The sequence below is a fragment of the Perissodus microlepis genome, chromosome 3 (assembly GCF_051167445.1).
Source record: "Perissodus microlepis isolate ML-2025 ecotype Zambia chromosome 3, ASM5116744v1, whole genome shotgun sequence".
Classification (NCBI taxonomy): domain Eukaryota; kingdom Metazoa; phylum Chordata; class Actinopteri; order Cichliformes; family Cichlidae; genus Perissodus; species Perissodus microlepis.
The window spans coordinates 28,566,526-28,589,566 of record NC_140463.1 but is presented as its reverse complement, the minus strand read 5'-3'; the positions used below and the strand labels follow the sequence as shown (position 1 = coordinate 28,589,566).

At 40.0% G+C, this 23,041-nt stretch overlaps 1 protein-coding gene across 1 annotated transcript; it reads left to right on the top strand.

Moving 5' to 3' along the window:
- The first annotated feature begins 7,965 nt into the window (after positions 1–7,965).
- Positions 7,966–11,884, top strand: LOC146390993 (uncharacterized). The gene is made up of 5 exons (XM_084923874.1): positions 7,966–8,329; positions 8,658–8,948; positions 9,222–9,473; positions 9,676–9,839; positions 9,947–11,884. Exons 1-5 carry the CDS (start codon positions 8,227–8,229, stop codon positions 10,292–10,294), a joined length of 1,158 nt encoding a protein of 385 aa, XP_084780000.1. The 5' UTR covers positions 7,966–8,226; the 3' UTR covers positions 10,295–11,884.
- Positions 11,885–23,041: the final 11,157 nt, after the last annotated feature.

Genomic DNA, 23,041 nt, shown 5'->3' with positions numbered 1-23,041 from the left:
TCCACAAGTCTCTGATTGTGTGTGTGTGTGATAAAGTATTCGTCTTTGAAATATCTGCAGATACCGTCTGAATTATGAAACAAACACTTAAAAAATAATCTGATGACTTAAGTCATACTTGGTGCTTTTATAACAACCTATGATGAATATTCAGCCTCCAACCATCCTGATCACACCGCAAATAAAGTTCTGAAATCTGAATTAGCTCAAAGCACCAATAGCTCATGTTCCATTAATGAATAATAGGGCCATTACTTCTGTGTCTGTGCACAAAACGGGGTATAAATTTGGACCAAATTCATATTTCACAAAACTATCCAAAAGTGCAAAACTAATAATAATCATGATGCTAAAAACTGCTTTACCACAAATACAATATTACTGCTAAATTTAGCTGATCAGTCAATTCAAATATTAATTTTATGTTTGCTAACAATCAGCTTTTGCTAGACTTTGACTTCCATCTTATTATCTAGTTGTATTTTTTACACTTTAAGTGGAAGAGTTTGGAAGCGTTTCGGAATATAACTATGTATATGTATAATGTGTGTTGCTTAGACTCAGCCTACTTATTTACATTTTATTATTTCCAAAAAGTTGGACTTCTGGAAGTCACTGTATTTTTATCACCATATGACACATCGGATTATAAAGTGCATTAAGCTTAAATTAAGCAATTAAGCTTAAAATTAAATTCATTAATTCTAAAATCTGTCATTTTTATATATAGGAAAACAAATATACTGTATGTTTATTTCTCAAATAAAAGGTTGATCTTTGGTTCCATTCCGTAATACTGGAGTTTTTTTTTAATTAATAAATTTTTTTACAAAGGTTTGAACTTTAAGAGTGTTTAGACAAGAGAGAAAAGTGGTAAAAATATTCATGCCTGTCTGAGAAAAGTGTATAAAGTGTGTAGTGAAGGGTTTTACAGCCTAACATCTAAAATAATTATAAAAAATAAAGTTGTCTACTTTGCAGATTTCACCTATTGCTGGTTATTTTTAGAGCATAACACCCACGATAAATGAGGGAACACTATAAAAATACTGAGAAATATAAAATCCTTTCTCTCTTTTGCTCTGAGGCACGGGGGAAAAATATCGACAAGTCGATGAACATCATCTACAGATATATTCGATAAACGCCCAAGACATCTTGAGAAATGTAATTCGCCACTTGATTTGTCCATTTGGTTGACTTTTTTTGGAAAACCCGACAGTAAACAAGGCATGAATATCACACTGGAAACGAAGTGACCTACAGGAGTTTCCCCACTGGAAGTAGCATATGCTAAGGTGCACATAGGTCGTGTCCAAATTCATGGGCTGCATCCTCCTGAGGCCGCATTTGTAGACCGATTACGTCACAGCGACGCGCCGAAGGCTGTCCAAATTCGTAGACTCCTCCGAATGCAGCCGACAAATGTGTCCTCCTTTTCCCCAAATTTGAAGGATGGGTCGGGTGTGTCCTTCGTGGCCTACCATATCCCAGAATTCATAGCGCGGCCCAGCCAAACTCCAGTTTCTAACAATGGCGGCCGCTACTACGTTTTAAAATTACTCTTATTAATCTTTCTGGGTCACAAAATAAACTTTTAACATATTTTCAGGCGAGAAAGTAGCTGTGTAAACATCTAATATCTGCTCGGTTTATCAAGATATTGCATACTTGCAAAAGTGCTTCGACGTTTTCGGAGACATCTGTTACCCACCAGCTCGATAGCTCGCCGGGAGCTCGAGGGTCACTGATGCCGCCGAGAACGGCACAACTCCCGGCACATCATTTTCAGATCACCGCGGACTTTCGCGGACAGGTTAAACGTAATATATAAGTCACTTAGACAACTTAAAAATGTTATTGTTGGGCTTTTTTCAGTGTTTTGTTTGTTCGTGAGTAAATGGGTTTGGCTGAGATTAAAGTTATTCGATTAGATTAGATCAAATAAAACTTTATTAATCCCCCAGGTGGGTTCCTCCTTGGTTTTTACACAGCTGACTAAACGTCAAACAGAAAACTGATTAAACAGAAGTGTGAGACGGTCGAGAATTTACGCCAGTGTCCTCTTATATTTTAGATAGCAAGGAGCAGACGGCCGAGTTTATTAAACTCCACCGAGACTGCGGTGACGCTAATCAGAAGGCTAGATCGTCCAATTTCCCCAGCCGTTTACTTCCGGCCTACCCGACCTTCTGAGGACCCGGCCCACGTAGACCGCGAAGGCCGGGTCCTCAGGAGGATGCAGCCCATGAATTTGGACACGACCAAAGGTCAAACGTCTATTGTCTATTGTTAACATTTAAAATGTGCTAATATTGCTAGCCACGATTAGCCGCTAGCATTTAGCCTAGCACTGTTCTGCTTAGCTCATACACTGCACTGTATGAATGTATTCCGCTAATGCTAGCTATTGCTGAGATGCCAAACAAGTTGGTATTTAGCTAGTTCATTTAATTCAGTAGGAGGAGACGGGACATCTTGCCGGTTTGATACAGGCAAAGCTTGTGTGGTCCCTTCTGCTGGTGTGACCTGTGGCTTTTGTGTGACCCCATTAGACTATGTACCGTGGCAGTTCCTTGCTGGCACCCTTGACCTCTTTCCTTCCACCGGTTCTTTTGAACTATCAGGAGCCATGAGTACTGATATTTGCATGTGCCTTTTATTTTATGGCTTGTTTATGAGTGAAGAGACCATTCAATTTAGGCCACAATTCACCCCAGCTAAGACTCAGGGCTGCAGCAAAGGTTGTATTTTCAGAATGTTTGGGAATGAGTGTGTGTGGACTCACCAGAGTGTTTAATTATCCTGTTTCATTCAGTATTAGTAACCTAGTGATTGAACAGTAATGAACACCACTTTATCAGTGCTACATATTAATTTACCACTAAACGCAAGTGATTTTACTTCACTAACTAAAGTGAAACTGTAGCATTTCAAATGATATGCTCATCTTTAGGTTTAATTATACAATTAATATATTTATTATGAGCATCAACAAGGGAATATCAAAAGTAAGCTATTTTAACTTGCAAGGGAAGTCTGGTCAGAACCAGGCTCTTGGAGATGAATGCTCCTCACCTGTTTCCCAGCCAACTTTAAAGAACAGCCTTCCCTGCAGCCTTTTATTCAGTGAATACAAGCACCACCCCCTGTAACACCCATGTGGTCACAAAAGGTTAAAACACTGTGTGTGTGTGCATGCATGTGTGAGCACGTGTGTGTGTGTCTCTGCGTGTGTGACTTCCTGGTTACAACCATTTTAACAATATCCCTGGTCATTAAAAGGGTCATCTCCCCTCACACTGTATATTAGGGGTGGGGGAAAAAATCGATACTGTGTAGTATCGTGATATTTTGTTTGCTAATAATGTATCGATACAGGGACAGCAGAAATCGATATTTTGTTGCAAAAAAAGTTTTTGTGCTCTGACTTCAGAGCATGTTGATCCTTTTTCTGAGCAAGAATCCTGACACTGTCCAAATGTGTTTAACTTTTTTTTGGCAGCAATAAACATGACAGTTTACTTATTTTAATTTAAGACATGTTTTATTTTAATTAAGTTTAAAACTTTTTTATTTAATGTAAAATTATATTTTGTTTTAATTTACTTTCAAATTCTTCAGTTGCTGAATGGGCTGCATAGTTTTCATAAATTGCATAGTTCAGAATAGCTATAATTGTACCAGATGGTTGCATTCAGTTAAGTTGGACTAGACTGTAATACAAACCGTTCAGTTTGTCAACAATAAAACTGACTGAAATGAGAGACTGAGTGTGAGACTTTGTTATTAGATTAAATGAATATTGATAAAGTTTACCTTTATGTACAGAATCTGAATATCGCAAAATATTTTAAAAAATTGCAATAATATCGTATTGTGCGTTAAGTATTGTGATAATATCGTATCGTGGGATGTATGGGGATTCCCACCTCTACTGTATATGGCTTAATTCCTTTAATGGTCTCACCATACACAAGCACAGGTGAGGCCATAAATGGCAAGAAGTAAACATCCTCACTAAATAAGGACAGAGAACCTTCACATAGATGTGCCTGCAGTTAAACACTATAACTAATTGCTTCCCCCACATCCTAGATGTGTAGGGGAGGAGAACAGAAGAATTTCTAAACATGCAGTTCAAGGCAAGGTTTACAAATTTAATTACAATGATGGCAACATTTAATAATTCACTCTAACATTACACTTGCTAATTTTTAAGGGGGCCTGAAGGCCAGTACATGAATATGCACTCAAGCACAGACCAAACACAGAAACTTTAGATGGATTTCTAACAAGCTTTATTACAAACACTAAAGTTAACTTGGAACACGGGAGAGATATATGTCCCATAACTCTAAACAAAGGAGAACAGAAGGGCAGCGAGGGAGGCTGAATCAGAGGAAAATGGTGATTACAGGGTTTGAGTGGCTTACTTGGGCAGGCGGGGTGCGTGAGACCCTGAGGGGAGAGGTGATGGTCTGGGTGGTGTCTAGGAAGGTGAGTAGTGACACTTTTTCTGCACACAATTCCTTGAGTTTCCATAGACTAGAGGGCAGGCAGGTATGTGCGGTGGAGATATCATTCTTGGATGGTGGAGCACTGAGTGGAGGTAGAGTGAATCTTGTCATAGAGACCAGCGTCCAGAGAATGTGTGCGGCTGAGGGGTTGAGTGATGGCTTGAAGAGGACACTATGGCCTAAATATAACAAGGTAAGCAAACCAGCTTAACTAAGAACATGAACATAGAGGGAGTTTTACCAACGTGAGTTAGCTAATGAACTAGCAGAAGTAAAAGGCCCTGTTAGCTCCTTTGTAACGTGAATGTCTTTATTCTACGTCCTCATATGTGTTGCTGAAAACAAACTGTAACACCTGTACAGAGTTTTTTGTGGCTGACTGCTACATACTTGTGTTGCGAAACTAGAATTTCCTGGTTACTGTGCGGTGAAAACTGCAGCTCTTTGTGTATCTAATTTAAAGCCACAATCAGCCAATAACACAATTCAACAGTTTTCTCCTGTGGTTACCAGCAATAAAAGCTGAATTTTGTCTCCTGGGTCCATATCTGGCCTTGTTTGGCTTCTTGACTTCTTTTAAGAGAGTGATTAAAATCAATTCAATATCAATCAATCAAAGCAGAACAAAAACATATACATGAGAAAAATAATTAGGAAACAGCGCAGAGGAACACACAGCATTGAAGGAGGACACAACAAGGAGAGACAATAAATACAGCCCAGGTATAGAGGGGAGAGGAAACAAGTGGGAGAAGAGCTGTAGCAAATCAGGTTTAATGAGACAAGGGAAGTTAAACTACATATGCAAGAGACGAAAGACCAGAGACAAACATTAAAACACAGAGGCAAGACACGAAAGGGCAAAACATAGAGTGTGAACATAAATTGCTTATTCAACCCAAAAGAATTACAAACTCACAAAAACTCAAACCGCTGACCGTGAGAGGAGAAGATGAAAGGTCATCTTCTCCTTTCATCTGCTCCCTTTTAGGGTTGTGACAGCAGATCATCTGCCTCCACCTCACGTTAACAATCTGCATGTCCTCCTTCACCACATCCTTAAACTCCTTTGTCCAGTATGTCCACTATCCCTCTGCTGCACATGTCCAGACCATCTCAGCATGTCCAAACTGCTCAGCTTGAGCTGTTCCTCAGATGTACTCATTTCTAATCTTGTCCATTCTGGTCACTCACAATTAAAATCCGGACATCTCCAGCTCCACCTCCAGCCACTGTCTGCAAACTGTACATCACAGCAGGTCTCACTACCATCATGTAAACCTTCTCTCTCACTCTTGCTGCTATCTTTCTGTCAAAAATCACCCTTGAAACTCATCCTTATCCATCCTTCGATCCATCCAAAGTAATGGACAGAGTTCTATTCTGTCTCGCTTCTAATGACTTTCATTCCTTTTCTCTCCAGGGCATACCTCCACCTCTCCAGGCTCTCTTCCACCCGCTACTACTCTACTCTCACTACAGATACAATGTCCTACACCACCCTCACATTTCACGGCCACTCATTTCTTCCTCTTGCAGTACCACAGTTACACTCTTTGCACCCTAACATATGCTTTCTCATTTCCTCAAAGGCTCTCCTTCTGACCTTATCTCCATCAACACTCTCAAAGCAAACATGAAACCTGTAGTGCTTCTTCTCAGCGTGAAGCCATACTAATGCTCACTGCTCATCGCCTTGATGTCATTCCATAAAGATATGGATTATCAACTTTATCCATTTGTAGTTACTGCAGCTCTGCACATCATCCTGTCCTAGTACTCTTCCTGTTCATTTTTCAGGCAACCTCTCACTCTCCAAGATTATGCTGAAAAATATGGTTATAAAATCCCCTGCCTTCTATCATAAACATTTTCATACTTCTGGACCAATTACTTTTCCACTCTTCATCTTATATGATTGATAATAATAACTTACCATTAGGGATGGGTATCGTTTAGGTTTTGTCCGATACCAGTACCAAACCGGTACTTTTGAAATGGTGCTGGTGCTTAAACGGTGCTCAAACCGGTGCTTAAAGAATGGAGAACACAAAATTGGTCCAAAAACCTCTCATGTTCAGCTGTTTTTTTTGTAAAAAGATAACAATGTTAGCCTTTTCTGCAGCTATAGGGGATATATGGTATCACTCTTGGCTGGAAGCAGTGCTTAAACAATGGAAAAAACAAACTTTGTCCAAAAACCTCTCATGTTTAGCTGTTTCCCACTTTTTCTTTGGTCATTTTAGCCTTTTTGGCCAGGGTGAAGGGAGTATCTGCCATCAAACAAGAAGACAGCCGCATGTAACTACAACTGTTTGCTAGTTCACCTTACATGCATTAATTTAATAACGTGGTTAGTCTACTCAACGTAAATTACACACGGACAATATTAAGCTACTCACGCAGAGAAGAACGGCTGCTGCTGCCATCATCATCCGTCATCATTTGTGCTAGACTGGCAGGGCCAAGGGCCAGGACTCTACTCTTCGGGTTTTTGGGGGATGTTGCTAACTCCGGGTCAGATAACAGGTAACCCACGCGCAGTAGATGTGCTCGGTGTGAGGTCTCGCAGCAAGCTATCAAATACGGCGCATTTCTCGGCTTTTAACAAAATGCTATACGCCAGGTGTTTCATCAGATTCGAGGTGTTACCTCCTTTGACAGTATCACAGTATCAGCTTAAAGCACTTGTTGCAGGCTGCTGAGTTTGCATCTTTTGCTGTGAAGTACAGCCAGACTTTTGACCGCTTCGCCTTGGGCATTTTTAATCTGTAGCTCTGCTCTAAAAGAACGTACGTAACTGGGCCTGCCTACTATCCTCGGAAAGGTAAAATGATTGGCTGGAATCCAAAGTGTGTGACATCTCAGAAAAAAAAAAAAAAGCACCGAAATAAAGCACCGAAATGTGCGCTGCTTTTCGGTCTGGTTACTACCGTTTATGTCAGAACCGATACCGGTACCCATCCCTACTTACCATAGTATATAGACAGTGTATACCACAATAAATTGGTACTACAGTAGTAGTTAAAATCCGGACATCTTGTCCTTCATCTTATATTTGCCTGGTTCTTCTCTGTGAACTTTATAGTGCACTTTAGTAGGAACAATGAGTTTGTAAAATGTGTATTTAATTCACAATGCAAAATGTTTAAAATCACAAGTTTTAGATGCCAAATAAATGTTACCAGCATCTGATAAGAGATCAATTCCTTCAGTGTGAAAACTTGCTGCTTCCTGCTCTAACCATAATGTAAAATGTTTCTGTGCTAGTATGCTAACAACCACAGACACATTTGCACACAGACTTCATACAAAAACCACACATACGTATGCATCTGTTTCCTTCATACCATTGCTCTCTCTTATTTTCCACACGCTAACCCTGATCTCTTCTTGTTTAACCTTAAATATTAGGATTTATTTGCAACAGGCTAAAGTCTTTACAGCACCACACACACACACACACACACGTCTACCCTAATATCTTCGTCACCTCTTGTATTTTAATCATAGCATTTATGAATGAACATAAATGTCTGGTTTATCATTAATTAACTGAAGTGTAGTTTAGCTGCATTTGGCAGATTTTTTTTTCTTTCTCTGATCCAGCAGATGATGCATCGCTTCCTGGGCTTTGAAGCGTTTCTTTTTCTCTCTGACACCTGCCATATTTGCTGCATTCATAGCTGGCTACAGCAGAGAAACCATGCACAGCAGATTTCCTGTTTATGAATTCCACTTTTCTTACATTCAGATAAATTTGTGTGGATTAAAAATGATTCTGCTTCTGAGTTTTTGGATTGTTACAGGTAAGCTGAATGAAAATGTTTGTGTTTTTTGCATAACTAATGCCAAACTTAACCTAATGTTAATTTATCAAATCATTTTTTAAAGATATGTATCAGAGATTTCATTGGGGAAATGACTGTCACTGTAAAGAATGAATAAAAGTTTAATAAGTGAAATTAAATGTAAAAATTATTACTCTCAGCCTAACGTGCTATTAAAAACCCGCTGAAATATATCAAAGTGTTTTCCTTTATCATACACTTACTTCAATATATGTATTGTATTTATGGTGTGATTTTAAAGTGTAATAATGTGTTTTAATACTTTTGCTGCACGGTTTCCTCTTAGGTCTCATGGCAGAGGACCCAACAGCGACATATTATCGACTGAAAAACAGCTCAGTGTGTCTGAATGTCAGGAAACCGCCACCATACAAACGTGGTGAATGGAAATATAACACGATATTTATTGCTGATGATACAGAAATCAACCCAAAATACAAAGACAGAGTGGTTTATAGTGCTGGGAACCTCTCCTTGTGTATTAATAACCTGGCTGATACAGACACTGGGATATATGAAGTCTCATACCGCTTTAACTATACTACAGTGTCAGAGAAGCATCAAGTCATTGTTCAAGGTAAGTTATAAGCAGAACTTTGTCTTTAGCCTTTAGCCATGAATCTGTTTTACATATTATATTTTTCTGGATTTAGTAGCATTTGTCTTACTAAATTTAAAATTCAAATTTTTTTAAAGCTTTTAAATTTACTTGTGACTGAAAGAAAAACAGAATCAGTTCTTGTCTTTAATCGCAACATCATATATCCTACAATTTTAGAATCATCCAGGTCATTGTTAGTTCTCGTTTTGCATTAAATCATTAATCTATCTGTTTGGCTCCATGTCACAGATGTGGTTCCCAGACCTGTCATTATAATGTCAAAGCTTGGCTCCAACCAGTCTGCTGGACGCTGCAATATCACAGTAAACTGCTCCATTCAGGATTATTGGCTTTGGTCTGTTTGTGATAAAGACGGCTGCAGAAGATCACAGAAATCATTCAGTAAGGTCAACATCACCATCTTAACTGAGAACAGAGCTGTGGTCTGCAAAGGCAACAACCATGTTAGCACAAATAAAGCTTCTGAAAACTTAACACTGTGTAAGTATTAAATATTAATTATAAATAACATGTTGTTGATTCTTTTCACATTAAATAAAATGCAATATTTTCTTCCACCTTTCTTGATATTTCCCCTGTTATTTATATATGTACAGTGTTGTTTCTTGTCATAAAAGTATTAATTTTTTAATGTCTGAAAAGAAAAATATTGCTCAATAAAGTTGTGTTTTTGTGTCTGCAGGTTTCAATGACTCTAATCCTGATAATAGAGAGAAAACACAACACCCTCCACCAACGAGAACACTTGCATTTATTATTGTTTGTGTTTTACTCGCCTGCGTCTTCATACCAGTTTCTTTCTTTTTAGTTAAAAGATTATTTTCAACAAAATGGAAATCCTACCAGGTAAGCTGCATTCACTAACAGATTTATATCTGTTTATATTTTATATTATATAACTTGTGCAGTGGTGTGTCATAATGTGACTGAATATTTGACTTCATTATTTACAGGCTCCAACAAATACTATCCGCTCAATACAAAGCCAGCCCATTAGTACTCTGCCATCATCTCAGTCTAGAGCCTCTACTGTGTCTTCATCAAGTGATGCTGACCCTGCTTATGAGAACGCAGACATCCTTCAGTACAGCCAGACCAGCAGCCCAAGAGAGCAAATTAACTCCATGGTAAGCTACACAATAGATACCATCTACACTATTCCAGGAGTGAAAAGCTCTTCTGCTGGAAACAACACACAAAATACTTCAGAGACTGCCACAGTGGAGGAGGCACAACAACAGCCCACACAGGTCGACACAGTTTACAGCGTGTTGCAGAAACCAAAAAATCTGAATGTATAGCACCACCCAGAGGTCAAACTGGACTTTTGAACAGTGGGAAACAAAGGAAAACGAGATAACAGAAACTGTACAAAGAGAGTGAACATTTTGTATATCACACAAAAATGACTAAAGCGCTAAAACAAATAAAAGTTTAGTTTAGTTAGTGGACACTTGACAATACTTTTTGAAAATGAAAATAACACTGTATATATTGTTGTTGTTGTTGTTTTTTACGTTTATGCTTTGTATAAAGTGTGTTGCTTATGAAATCCATGAAGTTCTACAGAGAAAATAAAGTTTTTATTTATGTAATAAACACATTGCGAACATTGTGAGCTCTTAACCCTCTGCAGGGGAGGTGGACACACCTGAGGAACATCTGCAATCACGCCTGGCCTTAAAGCAACCGTGTGTGAAAAGTGGTCAATAAAGATTTGGTGAAAATCATGTTCATGCAAACATCGTCGGGTTTACAATAAGACTTCTGGTCCTGAACCTCTGCGCAGAGCATCTGCAAATCGGAGCTGTACGAAGTCACTGTCATCTTTACGACTGTAAGCTGTCGTCTGTGAGGCATGCTTGTTTTTAACATAGTTCACTGTGGAGAACAGCTGCTCACATACATATGTGGATCCGAAGATCAACAATCCACAAATTAGGCATGCTGGTAGGCTGCTCTTGTCAGAACTAAATGCAAATGAATATGCCCATTAAATGTTTTATTTTCTTCAGATATTTTTATTTTCTTAAATTACTTCATACTTGGCCTACCTGGGGCTGAAAGTCTCGATAAATGCAGTTTTTGGCAGGTATATACTGGCTTCCACGAGTGTGATGCTTATTTTGAGTCATGCAAAATAATAAAATATAATGTTATTTTAATATTTCAAGATCACAATAATCTTCCAGTTTAGAACTATAAGTTAAAAAAAAAAGAACTAACACAAATATAATACACTTCAACTAAATACTTATAATTAGGGATGGGTACCGGTATCGGTTCTGACATAAACGGTAGTAACCAGACCGAAAAGCAGCGCACATTTCGGTGCTTTTTTTTCCTGAGCTGTGATACACCAATCTAGCCAATCATTTTACGTTTCCGAGGATAGTACGCGGGTCCAGGTACGTACGTTCTTTTAGAGCAGAGCTACAGATTAAAAATGCCCAAGGCGAAGCGGTCAAAAGTCTGGCTGTACTTCACAGCAAAAGATGCAAACTCAGCAGCCTGCAACAAGTGCTTTAAGCTGATACTGTGATACTGTCAAAGGAGGTAACACCTCGAATCCGAAGAAAAACACCTGGCGACGCATAGCGTTTCTTTCAAAAGCCGAGAAATGCGCCGTATTTGATAGCTTGCTGCGAGACCTCACACCGTGCACATCTACTGCGGGTGTGGTGCCTGTTATCGGACCCGGAGTTAGCAACATCCCCCAAAAACCCGAAGAGTAGAGTCCTGGCCCCTAGCCCTGCCAGTGTAGCAGAAATGATGATGATGATTTTCGCAGCAGTAGCCGTTCTTCTCTGCGTGAGTAGCTTAATGTTGTTCGTGTGTAATTTACGTTGAGTAGGCTAACCACGTTATTAAATTAATGCAGTAAGGTGAACTAGCAAACACCGTCGTAGTTACATGCGGCTGTCTTCTTGTTTAATGGCAGATACTCCCTTCACCCTGGCCAAAAAGGCTAAAATGACCAAAGAAAAAGTGGAAAACAGCTAAACATGAGAGGTTTTTGGACAAAGTTTGTGTTTTTTCCATTGTTTAAGCACTGCTTCCAGCCAAGAGTGATACCATATATGCCCTCTAGCTGCAGAAAAGGCTAACATTGTTATCTTCTTACAAAAAAACAGCTGAACATGAGAGGTTTTTGGACCAATTTTGTGTTCTCCATTCTTTAAGCACCGGTTCGAGCACCGGTTTGAGCACCGTTTAAGCACCGGCACCGTTTCAAAAGTACCAGTTTGGCACCGGTATCGGATAAAACCTAAACAATACCCATCCCTACTTATAATTTATTTTCCCAAGCCATGGGGAGCCACAGTATAAGGATAAAAGAGCCACAGGAGAACTATCACACTTTACAGTACAACATAGATTCTCTGCAGGGTTCAGTGCAGGTGAGTTGGCTGGCGAAACACAGTAATAATATGATCAGCAAACCATTTGTTAGTAGGTCTGGCACTGTGAGCAGAAGCTAAGTACAACTGGAAAAGGAAATTAGCATAGCCATAAAGCCAGTAGATGGTAGAAAAGTCAGGTGCATTGACTCTGGACTTAATAAAAGACAGTGGGACAATGACAAGCAGATGGTATGGCACCCCAAATCAACACATGCATAAGTTTTACACTGGATTTCAGTCATCACAGATTTTGTGGGTCTTCACTCATTCTGCCAAAAGTCGCCCTCCATACTCTAGGGTCTTAATATCTTAACTTATGCAACCAAGACTCAAGGCTGGTTGGAGAAGCAGCAGGGCATCAGTCATCGCTGTTACTTGTGCACATTTTCTTTTTACAATTTTGTCTTCCAGTCAACCTTTTATGAATTGGTACAGTGCTCTGAACACTCAGCCTTTCAGGAATAACCTTATATGGCAAGCCCTGGTAAATATGGAGTTTTGCGTCAGGAAGGGCGTTCAGTGGAAAATCTTTGCAAATCAAACATGCAGATCGTCAAGAATGAGATTTCCTGGACAGACCACCTTCGGTGCAGTTGGCCAACAGGGTTTTGGTGATAACTGTCCAACTGTTAGTGGGAGAGAAAGGAAAAGGAAAAAAGGAGAATGTGTTTGGAGGCAGTGAGGCTTTTCTTATATTTGATCACAAGGTGTTAATCCTGTCCCAACAACACCCAGCACATTAGTCGCTGGTTCTGGTTGTACATCCGGTCAAAAAAACAAGACAAACTGGATGGAACCGAATAGTTCAGTATTACAGTTACTTTTGCCTCCACTGGACAAACCTGTCCAAAATCAACCTGCTTACCCAGATATGTAACTATTGCTTTACCAATCTCACATTTGGCATAATTAAGGGTTAAGGAGGCTTGAGTTAGCCACTGAAACACTGGTTCTAGGATGAGTATGTGATCCGCCCAAGCATCTGTGTATATCACCACATCATCAGATACACATACCAGATGTATTAAACGCTGAAATGTAGCAGGAGAGTTTTTCATGCCAAATGCTATCACAGTTTACTGCATAAAATTATCAGGAGTGACAAATGCAGAAATGTTACAGGCTCCGAGGGTCATGGTAACCTGCCAGTAATCTCTAGCAGATCCAACTTAGTGATAAATTTTGCAGGACCCATACTGTCAATGCAGTCCTCTATACGAGGGAGTGGGAATGAATCAGAGACAGTTACAGCAATGACTTTAGTAGCTAATGATAAGACTTTTTTCTGAAGACTAACAAGTGCCTCACCAGTACCAGGAGATACTTTAGATTCAGCATCTGGCTCAACAACGCTTGGGAGCTGATCTAAAACACCTGTCTTGCATGCTTAATCATCCAGGTAAGTAAATCCCAAAAGATTGATTCTGTTCTTCTGGACCTCACAGCCCACTGAATGAACAAAGGGCTGTGAGGTCAGTTCCTTGATCATTAATATGCAAATTGTCATGACCATTGATCAACAACCACTGATCAAAGGGAATGTCTGCAATCACAGCATTGTAAGATGGCGAAGATGGCAATCCCCAACTTTTTGTGAATGGTCATTGAGTGGTTGTTGATCAGAGGTCACTGATCTCACAGCCCATTGTTCACTCAGTGGGCTGGTTTTAGTTATTGTGCAAATGTACTGTTTATAAGGTTGGGGAAACTTGCAATCAGCTGAGACTGCAAAAGTCACTTGGATGAGTGATGAAACATTTCTCCTATTGCAAACGTGACATCCAGATTAACAGAATATCAGGATATCAGATTCAGGCTCCAAACTTGGGGTTTCAGTGACCAGAGGGGCAGGCTAAACCTTCTCTCTTGCTATATCGTTCACCAAAATAAAATCTACCCCACTAATGGGAAAACATGGGCACACAGCCAAAGGAAATGTACCACTGTACACGATTTTAATCAGTCCCATCCTTTTTGGTTTCCTAGGCACTGAGGCTGACTGTTTTTGTTTATATACCTCACAATCTGCTATTAAATGATCAGACTTAAAACAAACAACATATTTTCTGTCTGTCCTAGCATTGGACACCGGAACCCCTTCCTTTTGGGTGTGTGCAGCTAGCACTACTAGCTTTCCGTGCGTAGTCACATTGGTCAGGCTCAATAAAATTGGCCTTATGGCTCAAAGGTGAACTCAGCAGGCAGTGTGGCACCCTGCTGTAGTAAGCAAACCTTTCTTCTCGTTAAGGTACACCACAATGTGCTCTGGTAGGCAATTTGTAAAATCTTTGACAGGCACCAACTCACGCACTGAATTAAGATCAGTAGCTTTACTCACCATCCACCATCGGTCAAAAATGGTGCTCTTCTCCCTTGCAAAATCAACATATGGTTGGGCCTACTCCAACTGTTTTCAGCTGAAGCTCCTGTTCCTGTTCATGCTCCTCCCTGGAGGTATGCCAGATGAGGTTTCGTACAAAGTTGCAAAAGCGAGTGAGAATTAAAGAATTTGAAGAAAAGCTATCTGGAGCATGTACAAACTGATATTAAGCTTTAAGGGACTGTCAAAATTAAGCACAAACAACACAACTGCTGTATAATACCTTCTGCTATCTTGGTTTAATTGGTCACATGACTGCATCACAGGACTAATACGTCATCGTTTTCAAAAGTCTGCGTTTTTGCTGTCCACACTGCAATGCAAAAACACTGTTTTCAAATGTATGCGTTTTCGAGAGCGTTTTCAAAACTCTGCATTTTCCTTGAGCATAGCGCTGTCTCAGTGTGGACATGAGGCCAAAATGGAGAGAAAACAATGCACTTTCAAACGAAAACGCGTTAGTGTGGACCTAGCCTAAAACTCTCACCAGTCCCACCTAACGCATCTAACCTACTTAGCTCCTGAACTGTTGTCTTTAAAGGCAAACCCCTCATAAGCCTGAAGCCTCAAAAGCCTACCCCCACCAAGGATTACTCCAAAAACAACAAAGGCAAAATAAAAAATAGTGTGTATGAAGGGAAAGATAAGGCTGAGCTAGGCATCCCACTGTGCTATTCACTGCTGTGAATCAGTCCTCTGATTTTATGTTTTGTAAATTGTATAGCACCTGCTGTCTGCCTATACTGTAAATACACTGGAGCTATCATAATAATATGGTGATGTTTGATTTTTGAAGCACAAGTGTATCATGCCGAACTCTGAAAAACAGTAATACTGGAACAGAATACAACAAAAGTGATAATTTAGAGTCTAATAATTTGCTACTATAGTTCCTTGCAGCTAGAAAGTGTCATGGTCTGTGTGAGCAGCTGGGTGTTGTGGCCTATTTGGATCCTTGTTTCCTGTATCTGCCTTTGGGCAGGGCTGGCTATCCTCTCACCTGGGCAGCTCACCTGGAATGAACTCAATCAGAGGAGGTTATTTGTGGCCAACCTCACCGCCATCTCACTGCCAGTTCGTCTACTCATTCAAGTCAGTAATAGGCTCGCACTTCTTGCTTGCATTCTAAATTCTTACCTGGTCTTCCATGTCCTCGAGCTTCGTTGGCTGACTCATCTCTTGGACTCACCTCTCTTTCTCATCAGTGCGACCCAGCAACCTCCACACCACCAGTCTCCCCTTGTGTAACACTCCTCATGACATCACTTTTCGTTTCATGCCAAATATTATGTTGTATGTTTAGCCACACCAAGTTTCTAACTTTGTCCCCCACGTCAAGTATAGTGTTGTGTGTTAGTACCACGCCTAGTTTCTAAGTTTTGTTCACCACATTAACTACAACCTTGTGCTTTTGTTAAATAAAGCTTTGCTTTGAGAACTCTGAGCCACCTCTGCACGTCTGTCTCGCACTTGAGTTCAATTTTGTACAGGTCCCCAGGCCCTCTTGTCAGAAAGTCCTCATCAGATCATACAGTTCTCTTATGAGGCACAGTATGGAGGGCCTAATATTTGATATTTAGGCAGGCAATGCAGTTCCTGTGAAGTGTAGGCCCGTGAGAAAAACGGACTGTGGTGTTTGCCACAACATACATGCAACATGCAAGCTCACACTGTGGATGCAAAGGTACTGGACATACTGAAGAATGTGAATAACCACAAAGTATGATGTGATATGATTCATTTTTATTTCTGGGGACAGACTGAGGCAGACAATATGTCTGCAGCGAACAGGAAATGAGACCATGACAGACAGTTACTGTGGTCAAAGCTAAGTGTTTCTGTCTGACCTTAGTGGCAATAGCAAGGAAGCACAGAGAGGTTATATTAAGAAGACGTGTGAGAAAACTGCATTTTTTATAATCAGAAACACATTTTAAGATTCGTCATGCAGCAGGACTGGATGTGAGGATGGGGCACTCTTTGCTGTACGTGCTCGAGTTATTATGTAAGTACCTTACAGTCTGTCTCTGAATTATAAGGATAAAAGTGAGTCAATGCTTTATGCTATTTATGTTGAATAGAGGAGGCTAGAGATTTAAAAAAAAAAAAAATCTACGTTTATGTTGTCTGATAGCTTAACTGTTAAATAAACAAATGAAATATCTGTTAACTTTACAGTTAAATAAGATAAGATAATATGATAGGCTTTTTTCTGTTTCTGTTACGCTCTGTTACACGTTCTGTTCTGTTACGCTTTCTTTGTAGTAAACATCCATAAAGAAATTTGCTTTAAACATCTTGTGTTTATGGTAAAAAAACAAAAAAACAAAAACAAACTTGCAGCTGTGGTTGCTAGAAATCTTATTTATGTTTTTGACTTTTTTTCTGGCATTACCAGATAGGTAGAGTGAAGACAGACAGGAAAGCAGATGGTAAGAAAGAAAGGCATGTGGCAAAAGGCTGGGGTGCAGACTCAAACCTGGGCCAGCGGCTCTTAGCCATACGGCATATAATCGCCCAACACGTTCTCACTCCCAAAGCGTAACATACCACGCTATGTGACAGATCGTCAGTATGTTACGGTTTCAGCCACCCAACACGTCTCTTTGGCTACGTTCACACTGCAGGTCTTAATGCTCAATTCCGATTTTTTGATCAAATCCGATTTTTTTGTCTGCTCGTTCACACTACAAATAAAATGCGACAGCAAACGTGCTCTAGTGTGAACACTCAAAGCGGCCCCCATGCGCAAAAGAAGATGTCACACACAACGCGCTCTGTTTAGACCCAGAGCAAACAATATTGTTTGACTGATGGACCTTAATATAAAGACTTCGGACTTCACGTTTCCCAATTTTTGCTTTAAGTTATTTTGTTATTTACATAATAATGTAAATAACCTAATAATGATCCTTATTGCTGTTTTAGAGAGGAGCGGTGCTTCAAAGGATAGTTGCAGATTCCTGTCAGAATCTGCAGATTATACAGTACAAATAAAATGTTAACGTTTCTCCAACGTTGTCTTCCCAGCAGTTTCACCGGATGGCCAGGAAGCGTTCGCGATGTCATCTCCGGCGCTGATAATTGGTGTCTGTCTTGTGTCAGTGACGTAAAAGACGGATTTAATGCGACATGACCGTTCAAACAGCAGTCGCTTTCTAAAACATCGGATATGTATCAGATTCAGTACCACATACGAAAGTGACCCAGATCGGATTTGAAAATATCGGATTTGTGCCATTCACACTGTCATACCATGATCGGATATGGGTCGCATAGGGTCAAAAATTCGGATTTGATGCGCTTTCGCTTGCAGTGTGAACGTAGCCTATGTTACACGTTCGGAAACAGGATAAAACATGAGAACCGTTTGGACTGAATCTACACATGTACATTTATTTTACTTTCTCATCATGAATCGCTTTGGAAAACACACAGGTTATGATTAGGATTAAGGGTAGGGTTAGCGTTAGGGCTGGAATACTCTGCTGGAACGTGTGTTACCGCTGGCAGCATCATTCTATTGCAGGGGTCGGCAGGGCTGGACTGGGACAAAAAATCAGCCCGGGCATTTTGACTAGAGACCGGCCCACCAGGTATTATAGGAAAAACCATAAAGCCTTTGAATGAAAACAAACGTTGTTGTGACAGTGATGTACACTGTCTTGTTGGTACATATGTATCAATCTAATAAACTTAAACCTACACCATCCTCCCTATTCTGGTATTCTAAACAGTACTTAGCCGAAACCCAAAGACTGCTTGGTTGAGTTAACTTCCTGAACTATCTACAACATATGGTGGAAACCTGAAATTAAGACAGAGAAGACTAGAGGTGAGACATGATCATTACTGAATATTAAAAATAATAAATTACAGATTTAGTGATATTTTCATAAACTATTTATTTACCACATCAATAAACAGCATGGCAGGGCAAAATATTTTTTCTAACATGGCAACCTTTTAAAAGTGAAAGGAGATAGAAAGACAGGTGAGAAAGAATAAAACTTAACTGACTTTTTGATGGCATTTTACACACAGTACTAGTACAGTATCTAGAAAATGTGGGAAAATACTGGCATCATGTACAGTACTTTCTTCTGAAGAAATTATGTTGGGACCCTGAAAAAAAACTTACTATGTACAATAATGGATTTCTATAAATTTGACATCAGATGAAAACTTTGGTTGTAAGATTCGGATAATTATTTGTTAAAAGCTAGAAATTTTAAATGAGAATAAGAAAGAAAGGTATTTCTTTGTGCCCCCCTTTCCCTGGTAATGCTCTACCTGGCCCCCTGGCAAAACTTTGCTAGACCCGCCCCTGCAGAGTTACCAGCTGTCAGCTACATAGAAAAGGATCCTGGTGTAAGTTGTATCTCAGAAACAGTTCATAGCTTTCCTTCAACCCATTCATGTCACCTAAAAGGTAAACCTGTTTCTCCATCACCTGTTCAGCTCTGATGATTCAGTAAGGACATCTCCTGGTTTCATCTTCATGTTTTCCTCTCACCAGATAACCAAACCGATATCATGACCAGCAGCTTTTACAGCTGTGGCTCCAGCAAACATCAGCTGATACTATTAAGTAATATTAAATAAATTCTAACAACAGCTTATCAAGTTTAAAGGCGCTTCTGCTGTTTAACGCGACCTCCGCTAGTTTCCTCTTTCTGGCGCAAAGCGGGAGATAAACAAGCAAGAGAGACGGGACTTGTGGCAGAAACGCCAATCAGCTGATCATTGATCAGTTTCATGATTGAAGTAACAGCAGGAGAGGGAGGGGGGGAGAATGAGAGAAGAAGAGGCAGCTGACAGCGTAAATACACAGAATAACTCCAGCTTTGTGTCTTTTTTTATTGTAGCTGAAGTACGGGACAAATCGCGTTTATTTTCAGCTCAATACAAAACGCATAATATTAACTCTGAATACCAGAGGATTCCGTTTTTTAGGGGACGGTTGGCAACTCTACTAACTAACCATATGAATAAAATAAAGTTCACCAGTAACATCATAGCAACCACCCAACTGTATAGAAACTGCTAGCTAGTACACAGTACGAGTTATTGTAACTGACTGTAAAAAGTTAGCACAATGAAAATAAACTACACCTAAACTTGGTTTGACCCAGATAGACTGCAGGTCATAACTTCTTACCTGAAGCTCATTTCACCTGACAGTCGGACCTGCGGCCGCCTTGGGTCTCTCCACCTCCGCCAACCCTTTCCCCCATCCACCTGCTGGCCTCCACCACTTGCTAATTTTACTGAATCTGTGAAAGCTCCACCATAGCCACTACCAAACAATTGAGTTATTTTTACACGTCTGCCAGCATCTGTCCAATCCGCCACCTTTCACTGTTTACACGGTTACGAAAAAAAGACACCAACAACAAAACATTGGCCCATTTAAAACGAAAAATTACCATCGGCCCACCGGGCAAATGCCCGGTATGCCCGATGGCCAGTCCAGCTATGGGGGTCGGCAACCCTGGGCACAGCTGGCACGCGAAGGGTTAACTGATGGCATGACCATAGCTTGACTGGCCATCGGGCATACCGGGCATTTTCCCGGTGGGTGGGTGCTAAGATGTTTTGAACTTTATTTTATTCATAAGGTTAGTTAGTAGAGTTGCAAACCGTGTTTCGTATTGAGGTGAAAAGGAACACAGTTTGTCCCGTACTTCAGCTAGAATGGAAAAAGACACAAAGCTGGTGTTATTCTGTGTATTCAAGCTGTCAGCTGCCTCTTCTTTTCTCATCCTCTCCCCCTCCCTCTCCTGTTGCTACTTCAGTCATGAAACTGATCAATGATCAACTGATCGGCTTTTCTGTCGCAAGTCCCGTCTCTTTTGATTGTTTATCTCCCACTTTGTGCCAGAAAGAGGAAACCAGCGGATGTCGCACTAAACAACAGCAGCACGTTTAAGCTTGATCAGCTGTTGTTAGAATTGATTCAATATTAATTTCTAGTATCAGCTGATGTTTTCTGGAGCCACAGCTGTAAAAACTGCTGGTCATGATATCGGTTTGGATATGTGGTGAGAGGAAAACATGAAGATGAAACCAGGAGATGTCCTTACTGAATCATCAGAGTTGAACAGTGATGGAGAAACAGGTTTACCTTTTAGGTGACAAGAATGACTTGAAGGGAAGTTAAGAACTGTTTCTGAGAGACAAATAACACCAGGATCCTTTTCTGTGTAGCAGACAGCTGGTAACTGTGCAGGGGCGGGTCTAGCAAAGTTTTGCCAGGGGGGCAGGTGGGGCATTAATAGGGACAGGGGGGCACAAAGAAATACTTTCTTATTTTCATTTAAAATGTCTGGCTTTTAATAAATAATTATCAGAATCTTACAACCAAAGTTTTTATCTGATGTAAAATGTATAGAAATCATACATATACCAACAAGATTGTACATCACTGTCACAACAGCGTTTGTTTTCATTCAAAGGCTTTATGGCTTTGATACCTGGTGGGCTGGTCTCTAGTCAAAATGCCCGGGCTGATTTTTTGTCCCAGTCCAACCCTGTGCACGACACGCAGTGAATTAATCTGAGAAGGTGCATTAAAAAATAAATGGCCGGGCCAGCGGTGCACATCGCAAATTAGCATGCATAGGCACTTTAGTTGTGCCTCTTCTTAATGACGGTGTCTTAGCTAACAACCCCAACTACCAGATTCAGCTTGTAATTGGCTAAAAATAACTTAGCCTACCGGTGAGAGACAGAATTCACAACACGTTTTCGGTGTATAGACCAATGTTTTCTTTTCTAATCAAATCAAAAAGCTTTAATGAGCAGCTGGATTTATCTCGCATTAACTGGCTGGACACAGAGGACATTGAAATGCAGCTGATTGAACTGAAAACTTCGACTTCGTGGGGGTCAGTTTATTTTTCTTATCATAATGCTATAAAGTTGTTCTATATAGTGTGTAACTTTTAATATATAGCGTTATTAAATTTATTGCTAATGCAATTGCACATTGACTAATGAGGAAATTTTAGATGCCACTCATCAGAAAGGTTGCCGACCCCTGTTCTATTGGATTCCATCCAAAACCCGGCACGTATCATAAGGACGAGGAAGGTTGTTTTTCGCGTTCCTATGGGACACCTTGGGACGTGACAAATCGGTATGTTACGCGTCAGGAATGAGAACCGGCTAAGTCACCTGCTCATCCCACTGAGCTAAACCAGCTCCCAGAATCTTTAATCCTGTTGACGGTCCTTTCCTTTAAAAATAGCACCTGTACTACAAATCTATACTCACTAAACAGCTATCCATTCATTCTCTGCTGCTTATCCTTGTCAGGGTTGGGAGGGGGGGGGGCTGGAGAAATTTCAGAAGGGGCTGGATACACCCTGGACAGGTCGCCAGTCTGTCGCAGGGGTAACACATAGACACAGACAACCATTTGCACTCACATTCACACCTATGGGCATGATTTCTTGTTTTATTTTAATTTTTAAACTTTATTAAAGTGGTTGTCATGAATTTTTATACTGCGTGTGTCAATCATAATGCACAGCACAATGCGCCACACTTTTCAGGTTCAGTTTATGGATGTTAATGTCATATTTTAATAATAGGTGGCCACCTTTTGTGGTAACATATCTTCATATCATATTTGACAACAGCTTGTTTTAAGTGTTTTTCTTCTTCATCTGGAGTATATTGTGCAAGGTGCCACACAGTTATTCAATTCAATTCATTACTGAAGAATGTGATAAATGGTTTCAAATGCCTTTGTTACTGGTTTTTGACATTTTATAATAAATATTTCTCAAAATAACTTAATACCTGAGTGTTTCTTAGTTTTAAACTAGTTGTTCAGTCAATTTTTTTCCTTTTGCTTAGTAGACTAAGAAATTAGTCACCAGGAATATCCCTAATTTTTATGGTTACTTTCAAAGTAAATAACAGAAATTCCTTTGCAAACCAAGACACATTGTTACACTTGCTGATCTGAAGGACCATCACCCCATTTCAGAAAATCTGGTTTGGCCTGATGTAGTTTTTTGTTTAAAAAGTCCTAATCTCTGATCCTGTGAGTATTACCCAGCAGGCAATGCAGAGCTTTTCTGTCAGTCAGCTTGAATGATTAATTGAGTAATTGCATAAGTTTTAATACGTATGCAGTACCATGAAATCTGCAAAAATTGATAATTCAGACAGAAATTAATTTTACAATAATTACTTGCTTGTGACACATTGATTGTGACCCATGACTTCCATATGTTATTATAAAAAAGTTA